The 15,417-nt window shown below is 39.9% G+C and overlaps 1 protein-coding gene across 4 annotated transcripts in view; it reads right to left on the bottom strand.

Annotated features, from left to right (window-relative positions):
* Positions 1 to 15,177, bottom strand: part of UBTD2 (ubiquitin domain containing 2) — a 54,639-nt gene extending 39,462 nt beyond the window's left edge. For 2 of the 4 annotated variants that reach the window (XM_004272001.3, XM_049708102.1), the window contains exon 1: positions 14,944 to 15,159. In XM_004272001.3, the coding sequence (XP_004272049.1) occupies positions 14,944 to 15,013 (70 nt within the window). In that variant the 5' untranslated portion in view covers positions 15,014 to 15,159. Of the gene's footprint in view, positions 1 to 14,939 lie in introns of all 4 variants that reach the window. The other 2 variants (XM_033432077.2, XM_033432076.2) reach the window with 2 other exon arrangements.
* Positions 15,178 to 15,417: the final 240 nt, after the last annotated feature.

Here is a 15,417-nt window from a genome sequence, read left to right as displayed (position 1 = left end):
TGGAGATTTCTCGTTGGATGATGCTCCACAGTCGGGCAGACCAGTTGAAGTCGATAGCGATCAAATCGAGACATTAATTGAGACAATCAATGTTATACCACGCGAGAGATAGCCAACATACTCAAAATATCCAAGTCAAGCACTGAAAATCATTTGCACCAGCTTGGTTATGTGAATCGCTCTGATGTTTGGGTTCCCCATAAGTCAGGTGAAAAAAACCTTCTTGACCATATTTCCACATGTGATTCTCTACTTAAACATAATGAAAACGTTCCATTTTTAAAACAAATTGTGACGGGAGATGAAAAATGGATATTGCACAATAATGTGGAACTGAAGAGATCGTGGGGCAAGCGAAATGAACCAGCACCAACCACACCAAAGGCTGGTCTTCAACCAAAGAAGGTGATGTTGTGTATATGGTGGGATTGGAAGGGACTCCTCTATTATGAGCTCCTTCCGGAAAACCAAATGATTAATTCCAACAAGTACTGCTCCCAATTAGACCACAAGAAAGCAGCACTTGACGAAAAGCGTCCAGAATTAGTCAAAAGAAAACGCATAATCTTCCATCAGGATAACGCAAGACCGCATGTTTCTTTGATGACCAGGCAAAAACTGTTACAGCTTGGCTAGGAAGTTCTAATTCTTCCGCCGTATTCGCCAGACATTGCACCTTCGGATTTCGACTGATTTCAGTCTTTACAAAATTCTCTTAACGGAAACCATCTGAAAAGATTTTTTCTACATCTACTGAATTTTATTCTACATCTTAAGTTCCTTTAATCGGAAACGAAAAGATTTCAATTCCCTGAACGACTGTAAAAGGCACCTGGAACAGTTCTTTGCTCAAAAAGATAAAAAGTTGGAAGATGGAATTATTAAGTTGCCCGAAAAATGGCAGAAGGTAGTGAAACAAAAGGGTGAATATGCTGTTCAATAAAGTTCTTGGTGAAAATGAAAAATGTGTCTTTTATTTTTACTTAAAAACCGAATGCGCTTTTTGGCCAACTCAATAGTTTTTATATGGAGGAATGTGGTTTCGAAAATAAATAAATAAAGGACGAATAGTTCTGAGCCCCAGAGTGAAATCAGTCTTTAGTAAAGTACTTCAGAGAGTAGTTCCACCCTACAAGTTGTCCCCAGGCTCTGCCCTTCTCCAAAATCCCCTAAAATGTCTCCTCAGAAAAACCCCGAACACCTAAATTCAGAGAATTCTTAAAGGGTGTCTTCATTATTCCTTGTCAATATAATACTTTACAGGCTGCATGTGAGACCTAGATTTCTGCTGCATTCAACATAAGCACAGAATCAGCTCAAAAACAGCCTGACATAAATGCCACGGGGCTGGGTGGGCTTTAAATATAATTAACCCTCTTTTCATATGCAAAGCAATTTAAATCACCACTAAGTTTGCTAAGGATGACAGAATAATACACAAATAAACACAAAATAAGTGGGGAGACTTTAACAAGCAAATCAGATCACTCCCTCCCTTTCATCAAATAGGCAACTAAGAATCTATCCCAGAGTTAATTATCATGAGGAAAATCACTAAAGATAATAGGCCCTTGTACAACCAAGGACATAGTTGTACATTACAACATTACAATAGTTTTTATTACTATACATTTCACCCAAAAAACAAATGAAATAACTAAAGCCAAGTAGTAAACTTTTTATTCTCCAAATGATAAAACAGTCACAACTATTCATTCATTATTTCACTTATTTATTCAATCAGCAACTACTGAATGCACATGTACCAGTAACTATACTAGACACTAGGCATACAGTAAAGAAGAAATCAGAAAAGGCCCCTGACCTCACAGACCTTATAATATTGTGGGAGAAGACAGGAAATAAGCAAGTAAACAAATAATTTCCAAAAGCAATATAAAAAAATAAAACATGGGGAAAGATCATGCTATTTTTAAGAACTGTAATAAAAAGCACTACACAGCAAATATTTATTTACATTAAGGCAAAGGCCCTGAAATGGGAAGAAGCTAAGCTTTATTCACTAGATGCAAAGATCTTCCGCTGACACCCCTTTTATGATTCATCTCAATCTAGTCCATTCTTCATAAGCAAGAGTCAGACTCTCACAAACATGGCAGACACCAGACCTCACCTCCAGGTCCTTCCCAGCACCTCTTCTGATTCTAGTTCCTCCTTCATAAATCACAAATACAAGATCTTATCCAACAATCGCTTTTCCATGAAGTACTCACTGTCTGAATTTCCAAAGGTTAAACATAACACAAGTTTGCCCAATTGAGGGCAAAGAGTTGGAATATTTTATGCTCAAGAGAGAAAACAGAAAAGTGAAAAGTGACATGGCGTCAGAGGTAGGGAAAAGCAAAGGCCTAACCGTACCAAGGTGCACTTCCAGCTTCAAATGAACTGAGAGGTGAAGTTCACATCTTAAATAATGAAATACCTTCACTTTCAGGGAAGCCCTATGCCCTCATCTTAAAAATTAACTGGAGAATGCTTAGTGAAAGTAAAACATAAACCATAATACTGTATGACATGTTAGTGTTTAAGTTCTGAGTATAGCTGATAGTGTTAGTTATTCAAACTTTTAAAAAATCTCCTACAGGGCTTCCCTGGTGGCGCAGTGGTTGAGAGTCTGCCTTCCGATGCAGGGGACGCGGGTTCGTGCCCCGGTCCGGGAGGATCCCACATGCCGCGGAGCGGCTGGGCCCGTGAGCCATGGCCACTGAGCCTGTGCGTCCAGAGCCTGTGCTCCGCAACGGGAGAGGCGACAGCAGTGAGAGGCCCGCGTACCGCAAAAACAAAAACAAAATCTCCTACAGAACTTTATGAGACTCTAAATCATTTATTTTTATTTTTTAGTGACTATATACAATCAAAATAAAAAGAAATCAAATGCTGAGACTGATATATTAGTGTTCAGTGTAACATATACCTAAAAAAGAAGATTCAACTATTTAAAAAGTTGGAGTCTACTGATCTCATCCAACATGCTCATTTTATAGATGAGAAAAAAACTAAGAAACCAGGAAGTCAAGTGACTTATTTAAGGTAACTGATACAGGGAACAGAGGTGGAACCAGAACTGAAGAATTCTGACTCCCAGATCTTTTCATTACACTGTATGGTCTTATTTAACAACGTTTTTGTTCTAGAATTAAATAATGTTCTATCAAGAAAATATCACTTTCTCCCTAACGCCATTATAAAGTCAAAGATGTGTTTCACACAATTGTTAACTAAGCCTAAAGTACTATGAAGAAACTGAAGTCTCTGTCCCAGGTCCAATGCAGCTTATATTCTGAGAATATAAGTAATGTACAAAAATAACGATGATAGAGGATTATTGTAAAAATGGGAGAATGGGATGTGGATCAAAGGGCACAAACTTTCAGTTTTAAGAAGCAAAAGTTATGAAGATCTAATGTTCAGTATGGTGACTGTTAATAACAGTACTTTATACTTGAAAGTCGCTGAGAGTAGACCTTAAGGATTCTCATTACCAAGAATGTGTTAATTATCTTGATTTGGGTAATAGTTTCACAATGTATATGTATATGAAATCATGATATTGTATACTTTAAATATATACAATAATATTTGTCAATTATTCCTCAATAAAGTTGGGGGAAAGAATGAGAGGAGACTAAGCACTAAAGAATAATAGTACTATGATATTCAGGACGGCAGGATTATTTCTGCGTGGAAAAATGAAAAACAAAAAAAGGCTCATATTTGTTCCGTAATGAAAGATTATCCCAGTGTTGGAAGTTAGATAGCAGAAAAGAACTAGGAAAAGTTTGGATTTTGGATCTACTATAGTCTAGGAAATAAAGAATCATACATATTTTGTTAGAATTAGATCTAGCTGGGACTTCCTCTGTGGTGCAGTGGATAAGAATCCACCTGCCAATGCATGGGACACAGGTTCGATCCCTGGTCCGGGAAGATCCCACACATGCCGCAGAGCAACTAAGCCCATGCGCCACAACTACTGAGCCTCCGCTCTAGAGCCCGCGTGCCACAACTACTGAAGCCCGCACGCCTAGAGCCCATGCTCTGCAACAAGAGAAGCCACCGCAAGGAGAAGCCCGTGCACCGCAACGAAGAGTAGCCCCCGCTCACCACAACTAGAGAAAATCTGTGCGCAGCAACGAAAACCCAACACAGCCAAAAATAAATAAAAATTAAATCTTTAAAAAAAAAAAGAATTAGATCTACCTAATTTCCAGTCTAAAGAAAATACAGAGGCTATAAGAATTCACTAAATACACCACAGGGAAACAATAAGACAAATCCAGATGGTGGTACATAATATAAGACTCTTCAAAAAGTCAATGTCATAGGGAAGAAAAGGGGGGGGAGGTTTTCTAGATTTAAAAAGATTAAAGAGGGACTTCCCTGGTGGTCCAGTGGTAAAGAATCCGCCTTACAATGCAGGGGATGCGGGTTTGATCCCTGGTCAGAGAACTAAGATCCCACATGCCGCGGGGCAAATAAGCCCATGTGCCACAACTACTGAGCTAGAACACCTCAACTAGAGAGCGTGCATGCAGCAAACTACAGAGCCCATGTGCTCTGGAGCCCACGCTCCCTGGAGCCTGCACGCCACAACCAGAAAAGAGAAAACCTGCCACCACAACGAGAGAGAAACCCACTACTAGAGAAGCCCATGGGCCACAACGAAAGATCCCATCATTGACCCTGTGTGCCACAACTAAGATCAATGCCGCCTAAAATAAATAATAAATAAATCTTTAAAAATATTTAAAGAAAGAATAAATTTCTAAAGAAAAAGATTAAAGAGACAAACAAATGCAATGTCTAAATGCAGATTAGATCCTATTTTGAAAAAAACAGATATAAAAGACACTTGGGGGGACAACTGGGAGATTCTGATTATGGACTAGATCTTAGGGAATAACAGTTAATCTTCTTAGGAGTGATAATAGTATTGTTATGTAGAAGAGCTTTATTTTTTAAAGATGGATGTTGAAGTGTCATGATGTCTGTACTCACTTTCAAACAGTTAAGCAAATGTATATATACATACACACACACATTTGTTCAATCTAATTGATGGGTATTCAAGTGTTTGTACTAGAGTCTTTCAACTTTTCAACATGTTTAAAAATTATCATTAAAAATGTTTTTAAAAGAATTAGATATCTTGATAGAGAAGATCTAATCCACTAATCCTCTCTGTTTTTCAAAAAAATTTTTTTTTTCTTCAGAAGAAACTGAGCCCAAAGTACCACAGCTAATGCAGGCCTTTTCTCAACAGAGATTAAAACTCAGGCAGATCTGCAGAATCTTAGCCCAAACTCTTCACATATGCCAGAAAACTGGAACCCAAGAAAAAACAACTGACCTGGGACAAACACCTACATGTGTATGTAAAAAACAAACATATTTTTTATGGGTATTTTTCTATTTTATTTTTTTAATTTTTAAAATTTTTATTGGAGTATAGTTGCTTTACAATGTTGTGTTAGTTTCTACTGTACAGCAAAGTGAATCAGCTATACATATACATATATCCCCTCTTTTTTGGATTTCCTTCCCATTTAGGTCACTACAGAGCACTGAGTAGAGTTCCCTGTGCTATACAGTAGGTTCTCATTAGTTATCTATTTTATACATAGTATCAATAGTGTATATATGTCAATCCCAATCTCCTAACTCATCCCACATCCCCCTTTCCTCCTTGGTATCCATACATCTGTTCTCCACGTCTGTGGGTCTATTTCTGCTTTGTAAATAAGATCGTTTATACCAGTTTTTTCAGATTCCACATATATGCGTTAATATACGATATCGGTTTTGTCTTTATGTTTAATATGTAATAATCCCATTACAACTACAAAAGAATAAAAATCTGTTAAAGACTACAACAACCTAGTACATCAGAAATTTATACAAAATAACTTCAGAATGCAGCATTAAATGGGAATTAGTTCATTAGATGCACAAAAAAACAAACAGTAAAATTTTAAGCCACTTAACTAGTATCGCCTATAATATTGTCTCACAACTTTGTCTATTGATTATGTCAATTATGCCTTCCAAAATCTGACAACATACCCTAATAACTTCATGTTTCACCATTCCCTCCACAAGCTTCTTGCCAGTCCCCCAAAATGCCATGTTTTTTCATATTTCTATACAAGTAATTTCCTCTGCACACAGAATGCCCTTCTGCCTTTTCTTCATCTACTCCTCTTTCAAGACCAACTTCTTATAGCACCTCTCCAATGAAGTTTTCTGACAGTGCTCCACACTGCTCCTTGAACTTCCATAATACTTTTTTCATTGCTATAGAGACTTTTTAAACTTTTTCTAATTATTTAAACGTATGATTCCTTCATTAGACCATAAGCTAACCTGATTTCACAGAGCAAGTCTTATTTATATCTCTACTTATAGTTAGCTTCAAGTGCTGGCAATTAGAAATAACGGAAGCTGTCTATTTTTAAAAGACAGCTTTCTTCCTTTCAGGAAGAACCTAAAAAATAAAGTGTTTGCCCTGAGTTGAAAGTGATAGTTTATTATGAAGCAGATTCATACCTTGAATGACTTGGACAATTTGTTACTCTGCCCCTTTGATACTCTTGTCACATAGCCCACAAGCATGGAAACTATCTGAACAAATGCAAAGAAGCAATCTGACCTTGCTTATACCTACAAACCAATTATAATAAATACATAAAATTATCTGAAGGGTTTCTTGTGAGGGTAAGAACTCAAACAGAGAAGTCCCAAAGTCACTAATTCATTACTTACTGAAGTCTTGAGCAAATGTATCATTAAGACTTCACACTCAAGTAAAATTCATATAAAATTACCCCCACAGGTAAATATCTCTTTTTCTTAAACAGCTACCTTCAACAGAAATTTCATTTCTAAAAACAGAGCTATAATGGAAACGTCTAAAATTTTACTGCAAACATGCAAAAATATGGCATTACAATACCCAATGTATACTCAACAATATTTAACCACTCAGCTCAATATATGGAGTATATTCAAAACCTAGCTTGATTCTTGCTGCCTGCAAGTCAAAGTAGCTGATGCAAGATGAATACATGCTTGATTGTTCTTGGCCAACACACATGCATCTTTAAGTACATACGCATTAGTAAAGTCTCAACCTATGGTCCTTGAACTACCAGTGAAACATGAGGAGCCTGCTGGTAGCCTAATACTGCCCAACAAGCAGAAGCAGAAAGCTGGGGAGGGATGGTGAGGGGTGGCAGGGAGAATCAGCTGCAGTGGTCCACCAAATGAAGATAAACCATTCATGTGGTCTGCAGTAAGGAAAAAGGAGAGAATCACTAAATCAGCAAATTGATCGCCCAATTAATATGATCATGTTGCTTACCAAAATCAACTTAATGCTCCCTTGCAACAAGAGAAGAATGTGTTTCGGTCAAAAACCACAAGAGAGATAATTCATTAACATAAGGCAAAAGTTCCTAATTACTGTTATTAACACTCAATAATCATTCACATTAGAAGACTCACCTGGGTATAGTACTACTAGCAAGGTGCTGCCAAAGCTTTGCATTTACTGTAAGAAAATCAGATTTAAAAATAAAATCCACTAATTACAATTTCTCCATAAGAAAGACAGGTATTACAGATTAGAGCCATCAAAAATCAAAGGAATGACAATTCCTATCATTTCTAAGTGGCTTAAATCTTCTGTCCATACTGTGTATCACTAGCAACTGATTCCTAAATACAAAATCAGAGATGAAAAAGACAGCCCATTTAATATCCATAATGAGACTCTTCTTTCAAAATGTCTTTCCAACATAAATTCCAAAATAATCTTGACTGGGAAAAAATTTCAACCCTCTACTTAGTAGAAAACTGAAAATGAGTGGGACTAGCCCAGTGGAAGGTAGCTGATGAGGCGGGGGCTACAACATACCATGTCAGTTTTTTATGTAAACCAGAGTTTTAAAATCTTTTCTCAAAGAGGATGCAGCTTGCCCCATATGGCAGTATTTTCCAACTGTAGCTTCCCTGGCCTAATCTCAGTTCTCATACCTACTGGACCTACCTACCCACCCACAGTACCACTCACTGTATTTCCAACCTGCGTTTTCTTGCTGTATATGTCCCTTTTGGTTCTTTCCACACAACTCCACTCCTAGTCAAATAAGCCACCCTCTGCTTTATCAAGTAAATGCCTCCTATTTCACAGTGTGTCTCTCTCCAAATGGTATAAAATTTTATGCATCCCTCTCATAAAGCCCCAGAGCTCACCAACCCAAAAAAAATATGAAAGATTTTTACTTCTACTGTCACACTAGGGATAAAAAAGGGGGAGACTTAATCTTTAGTCCTAGTCACGTTCAGTGTGCTTCACTTTTTACTATAGGCACAGTCCTAAGAGTAGAAGCAAAAGAAAATTCAATAAGCAACCTAGTTAGATGATGTGTATAAATAATATATGGGACACTGAAAATACATAAGGAATAGATTTGCATGATATTCTTGGAGAAGAAAGTAACTGATAGGCTTCCCTGGTGGCGCAGTGGTTAAGAATCCGCCTGCCAATGCAGGGGACACAGGTTCGATCCCTGGCCCAGGAAGATCCCACATGCAGCGGAACAACTAAGCCCATGTGCTACAAATACTGAGCCTGTGCTCTAGAGCTCGTGAGCCACAACTACTGAGCCCGCGTGTCACAACTACTGAAGCCCGCGCGCCTAGAGCCCATGCTCCACAACAAGAGAAGCCACCGCAATGAGAAGTCTGAGCACCACAATAAAGGGTAGCCCCCTGCTCGCTGCAACTTGAGAAACCCCATGCACAGCAACAAAGACCCAACACAGCCAAAAAAATAAAAACAAATAATTAAAAAAAAAAAAGTAACTGATGTCTTGTAGAGGATGTGTTTGTTCTGAAGTACACCAACCTCAAAAGGGCTGTTGGTATATTCTGGGGCTGGATGCCTAAAAAGTCGATCTTGTATTAGGATATGAGTCAAACTACAACTAAAATTTCTGCAACCACCGTACTAGAATGAAAAGTTCAAATACAATCAGATCTATCAGTTTCACAGGCAGACCTGTTCTCCCATTTCCCAATAATTCAACAAAATCCAGTATACTGAGTACTTACTATGGTCAGGTCCTGAGAGGTGATTCTCATTTCTCTACCTTTTGTGAAATTTTCATGACTCAATTCTTAGTACTTTCCTCCTCTTTTTACTTACTCACAGCAATCACTCACTTTTTCACCTTCAGTCAATCCCCCAGGTGATTCCAAAATCCACATTCATAATCCTCAACATTTAAGAGTTCCATATCTAAACTTCTGCACCATCCTAAATGATATCTCAACTTAAAAATTCTTCTGTCATCTAAACCTTAAGCCACCTCAATATTCTTGGTTACCCAGGTTCACAAACACGGTATTTTCTTTTCTGTATCCATCCCTACATCCAATAAATCACCAAGTTCTGCCATTTTTTTTGTACCCTAACGGGTTCCTCACTCCAGTCTCTTCCCATTGTAAGCAATCCTCTATCAGTGTTTCTTGAACTTTAACGTGCATGGGAATCATTTGAGAATCTTGTTAAAATGCAGATTCTGATTCAACAGCTCAGGGCTAGGGCTTGAGATTCTGCGTTTCTAACATGCTCCCATGTGATGGCAATGCTGCTGGTTGAGGGACCACACCTGTGAGCAGCTGAGGCCACTTTGTTTTCCTTTATTCCCTCAGCATGTGCACAATTTATTCAATGGTATTTTTATCTGTTTAAATAGTGCTTTATAGTTGCTTCATGTGTACATATTTTATTACATTTTCCTAAAAAAGGATTCTGACATACTCAAGAAATAGGATAATGATTCCTTTTTTTGGAACAAAAGCAACCAATACAAAGTTAGGCATACTATGGGTACTCAGTGCTTGTTGATTTTAAAATGCTTCCCCAGAAAATACAACAATCGCCTCTTAATTACGAAGTTGAAGCAGGTTAATGGATTACCTTTGTCAACTTTTTAAAAGCCATTTCACTGCAGGTGCTTCCCTGGTGGCCCAATGCAGGGGACAGGGTTCAACCCCTGATCTGGGAAGAGTCCCACATGCCGCGGAGCAACTAAGCCGGTGGTGAGCCACAATTACTGAGCCTGCGCTCTAGAGCCCACGTGCCACAACTACTGAAGCCCACGCACCTAGAGGCCTTGCTCCACAAGAGAAGCCAATGCAAGGAGAAGGCTGCGCACAGCAACAAAGACCCAACGCAGCCCAAAATAAAAATAAATAAATAGTTATAAAAAATAAAATAAAAACCATTTCACTGCAAATCAACCTTTTCACCAGATCTGACAGAGGAAATAAGCTTAAAACAGCTTTCTATTCATAGTTAAGAAAGCAAATGTTAATTTGTGAATTACTGGTTATAGATTTATTCTTTCTCCATCAGTGAAGGATTAAATACATATTTAAAACTGAAACTGTAAGCACAGGCAACAAAGGGAAAAATAGATACACTGGACTTCATTAAACTTTTGTGCATCAAAGACACCATCAAGAGAGTGAAAAGACAACCTACAGAATGGGAGAAAATATCTGCAAATCATGTATCTTGATAAGGGTTTAATATACAGAATAAATAAAGAACTCTTACAACTCAACAACGACAAAACCCCAAACAACCCAATCAAAAAATAGGCAAAGGATTTAAGTAGACATTTCTATCTATTAAAAGAAGATATTCAAATGCCAAATGAGCACATTAACATCACTAGCCATTACAAAATGCAAGCCAAAACTACAATGAGATACCACTCACTTCACACCCACTAGAAAGGCTATAATTTTTAAAACAGGAAATAACAAGTGCTGGTGAAAATGTGGAGAAACTGGAACCCTTGTATGCTGCTAGTAGGAATATAAAATGGTACAGCCACTGTAGGAAAGTTTGGCAGTTCCTCAAAAAGGTAAACACAGAATTACCACATGACCTATTAATTCCTAGGTTCTCCTAGGTATATATCAAAAAAGCACTGAAAATAGGGACTCAGCTATGTGTACACCAAAGTTCATAGCTGCATTATTCACAACAGCCAAAAAGTGGAGACAATACAAATGTCATCAATGGATGAAGAGATAATCAAAATGTGGTGTATATATATATACAATGAAATATTATTCAGCTATAAAAAGGATTTAGTATTGATACTTGCTACAGCAGGATAAACCTGGAAGACATGTAAGTGAAATATACCACCAACAAAACAATAAACATTGTATGATTCTATTTATATGAAATATCTACAACAGGCAAATTCAGAGACAAAACATAGATCGGCAGTTACCACAGGTTGGGAGGGGAGGGGAGCAAAGATACTGCTTAATGGATCCAGAGTCTGTTTGGAGTGATAAAAAACTCTGGAAATACAGTGATGGTTGCACGTTGTGAATATAATTAATGCCACTGGACTGTACACTTAAAAGTGGTTAAGGTGGCTAGTTTTATACGTATTTTACTAAAATTTTTAAAACATAAAACTAGAAAAAAAGAAAAAAACTAGCATTCTTTATTATAGCCCTGAGTTTAAGCTCTGACTCTGCCATTTGTAAGCTATGCCATGTTAAGCAAGTTATTTAATTTCTCCCAGCTTCAATCCATCTATAAAACAGAGATACTATCCACCTCCCAGAGTTGTTGAAGACTAAATGAGAACATAATCACAGTACCTGTTACATAATAAATACTGGATAAATGGTAGCTGTTGTTACTCAAAAACCATTGTTCTCATCAAGTAGGTGTTAAGGCTGCTATAAATGGATATCTGAAAGAATTCCACGATATTCTCAAGACACTCTGAAATAAAGCAGTCAATGTTCAGCATTCAGAGTTATCCTCCTGTAAACCTGGAAACTGGTGACCGCCTGGGTCAGTAATCTTGGGATATCACTGAATGTACAGAATAAATGACACACCCAGAAAGTGAGAACCTACTTTGTACATCACTATTTTCATTAAAGAAATGATCAAAATATGAAAAGAAGGTAACTGGCTGTCTTCAATGAATTTCATTTTATTGTTTTTTCTTCACATATTTCTTATTTTTAAAAATCCTCAGAGATTTAATTACTTAGCAAATGCCTTGGGCTAGAGCCTTGTCTAGAGGACCTACGTGCCAACCTCAGCATCACAATGTCATAATAAGGTGGAGAACCATACAAAATATGCTGTCTACAAATGTCAAAACAATTGGAAATTCTAGGAGTGTGGAAGCTTGGAGGGACCTGTTAAATGATCTTGCATAACTCCTGTAATATACCTTTCTTGATTAAAATTAGGCATTTAAAAAATGGCCAAAGTAGCTGAACCTCAAAAACTGAATTCTAGGCAAGGTATGCCAGAAGATACAGCAACTGATTCCAAAACAATGGACAACACAAATCCTATAACATGAATTAAGCAATTTCCATATTCTATAACCTCTTACAAAAAATTCTCAAATTTCTTCAAAGAACTAATCCACCTAGAAAGGAAGTTTTTCTCAATATACACACAATTATTTGCATACTTAAGAGACTTAGATTCAGAGGGAAAGGGAAAGTACAGTATCTCAAATAGCGAAAAAAGTTGGTTTTTTTTAGTCATCTTACTAAGTCTGCTGATATTCAGAAAGTGAAGCCATACTAAAACAGTGATGTTTGCACTATACCGTGGATGTAATTAAATCTGTCATGAAAAGCGTCGGAAACTGTACTTAACTCCATGCTGATAAAAAAATTTTCATAGGCCAATATGTCCGGATTAAAACTACTAACGACTGTTGTACGTCTGAAAAGTGAAGGATCTGTGCCAACACCCTTAGGAAAAAGTCTTTCCCTTCCCAACAAAAATCTATCATGATAAGCAAGAAACTATTTAACATGTTAACCTGAAACCCTCACCTGAGCTAATTCCTTTAAACCACAATTAACTCTTTAACTATCATGACAATAATGAAGACTAAAGGCCTCCCTAATTAAATTCCAGAAGTAATCCTTTTATGCCACACAGCTCATTCCTTTACCCCAGTTACATTAGGGTCATGCCTTCTCTCCAGGAAAAAAATAAAGAGGTTTGGTGATTGAGGTTCCTTTTTTCTAAACTTTATTTCAAAAAGGTAAAGCACACCTTAAGATCCAGAGAACTCAGTTCTCAAAGAAACTGATACTATAGTTATCTAACTAGATACCACTGGTAATAAATTACCAAAAGCTAATACTTCTTGCTTTAAAAAGCCCATGCTAATAATGCCTGGCTGGTCATAAGTCACACTACCAAAAGGCCATAAAACCATAAATTGGTTCAAGTGCATTACCAACAATAGAAAAACGCTAAATTGGAATATTAAAATAAGTGTGAAAATTTTTAATTAAAACTAAACACTACCTATAACAAGCACACTACCTATACTTACTAAAAAGTAACACCACCTATAGTTCAGTACCATTAATTATCACCTCACCCGCAGGAAGAATCATCTGACCCCCAAGTTGATCTTAACCTAAGGGTGTTTTCAATCATGCCCTTTTTATCTTCCTGCCCTGTTTTCAGGGCAAATCTCATTGTTAATGTGCCACTGAGTAATTATGCTCTGACTTGAAATGCACTATAAAGTACCGTTTTCATGGACGATTTTTTCAAGACACGCTTCGCTGAGCTCTCAAACCATTTACCCAGGACTTAGACATACAGGATGCCCATACATCTGAAATGAAGTGGCATGGCTAAACATCAGGCAATTCAGGACATTCATCAGCCAAACCATTCATGTACGTGGTTTATAGATGGAGCTTAGTGACAGGCAAGCAGCTGGTCTAAATGCTAGCTAGCATGTTAAGAAAAAGTTGTAAACCCACCCATCCCCAAACGACTTAGTCTAGGAACTTATGCCCCACATTTTGAGACGTCTAACACAAGGTTGGAACAAAACCAACACTGTCATCTTTGCTGTTCCTAAAAGCGATTTCTTATTTAAAACATTCTGTCCTCTATACAAGCTATAGAATGGACTCAGCAAGAGATCATTTAACTAAAAGTAGAATTAACTGTATTATTCTTCTGCTATCCTACAACACCGATTGCATTAAAATACTCTCCTCAGCAAACTGCTTTTTACAGTAAATAAGAAGTGCGTTTCATGTTACAAAAACTTTTACAGTGCCGATCCTGCTAGGGTAAACGGACTCTCAGGCATTTGTACTTTTATCCTACATATTTTCCTTTACGTAAGACTGACAGGAATTTGACTAGCCCACCCCGACACTGGTCCAACACCCCCGGGCTGTAGCAAGAAGCCACGTTTTACTCGAGAAGACCGTTTCCCCACCCCTCGTTAAAGTAATGCCTGTGGCCGCTTGAGACTTCCCCGGCCGAGCTCCAGAAACTTGCAGGTTTAAATGGCCAAATTGGAACCAACCAGGGCAGCTGTCATCTGAAACTCAGGAAAGCTGAGACCAGCCAACTCTGCTGAACAAGGACGGGTGCGGAGAGATGTGACCGGGCGCGTCGGAGGGAAGGCATCAGGCTCCCCCCAACCCCCCATCAATTGGCTTTTCTGCAACCCCAGCGCCGCCATCCTGTTCCTGAATAATTAAACCAACTGGAGAGGGAGTGAGGTGGCCAGAGGCGGTTTCTGGTCCGAGTTTCCCGAGCCGAGGCGGTGGGATCGAGAGGCCGAGGGCTACACCCCCGGAGCGCTGAGGGCTTTATCGAGGGCCAGGGAGAAAAGGGGGCGACCCCGCGGCCAGCGGGGCGGCCGGAAGCGGAGCGCGGGGAGTGACGTGGAGGCGGGGATGACAAAGGGGCACGGGGACCCCGGCCGTGCGGCCCGCGGGCCCGCAGGGGCCGGGACAGGTGGCCGGGCCTGGCCGGGAACAATGGGGGGCCGAGGCTGCCCCCTGGCGCTCACCTACCTCCGGTGCCCTCCGAGTTCTCGTTGAGGCTGCCCGAGGAGTCGTGCTGGGCGCCCACACACCCGCCCATGGGGGCCCCCGGCGCCTCGTCCGCCACCTCCGGGCGCTCGTCCGGGCCCGCCGCCGCCTCTGCCGCCTCCGGCGCCGCCGCCGCCGCCGAGCTCCGGACAGGCGCGCCGCTCCTCTCGCCCGCCGCGGCCCAGCCTCCGCCCCCCTCGCCGCTCCACCCACCGCCTTGGCTCGGCCCCTTCCTCCGCGCCCACTTCTACCTCAGTCCCCGGGCCGCCCGCCCGGCAGGCCTGTCCCGCGCGCCGCCCTCGCCTCCGGCTCGGCCCCGGCAGGCCGGGGCTGGCCCATCCCGGGCGAGCCGCAGCGCCCGCCTCACCCCTTCACAGACCCGCACACCCGCGTCCAGGCGAGCCCAGCGCCGGCGCCGCCCGACCGCCAGGCCCCATCGGCCCCCACGCCGCGGCG

Source organism: Orcinus orca, chromosome 3, assembly GCF_937001465.1.
Source record: "Orcinus orca chromosome 3, mOrcOrc1.1, whole genome shotgun sequence".
NCBI classification, from domain to species: Eukaryota; Metazoa; Chordata; class Mammalia; order Artiodactyla; family Delphinidae; genus Orcinus; species Orcinus orca.
Note: the sequence above shows the minus strand (reverse complement) of the source record. Positions and strands in the feature narration are given on the sequence as shown.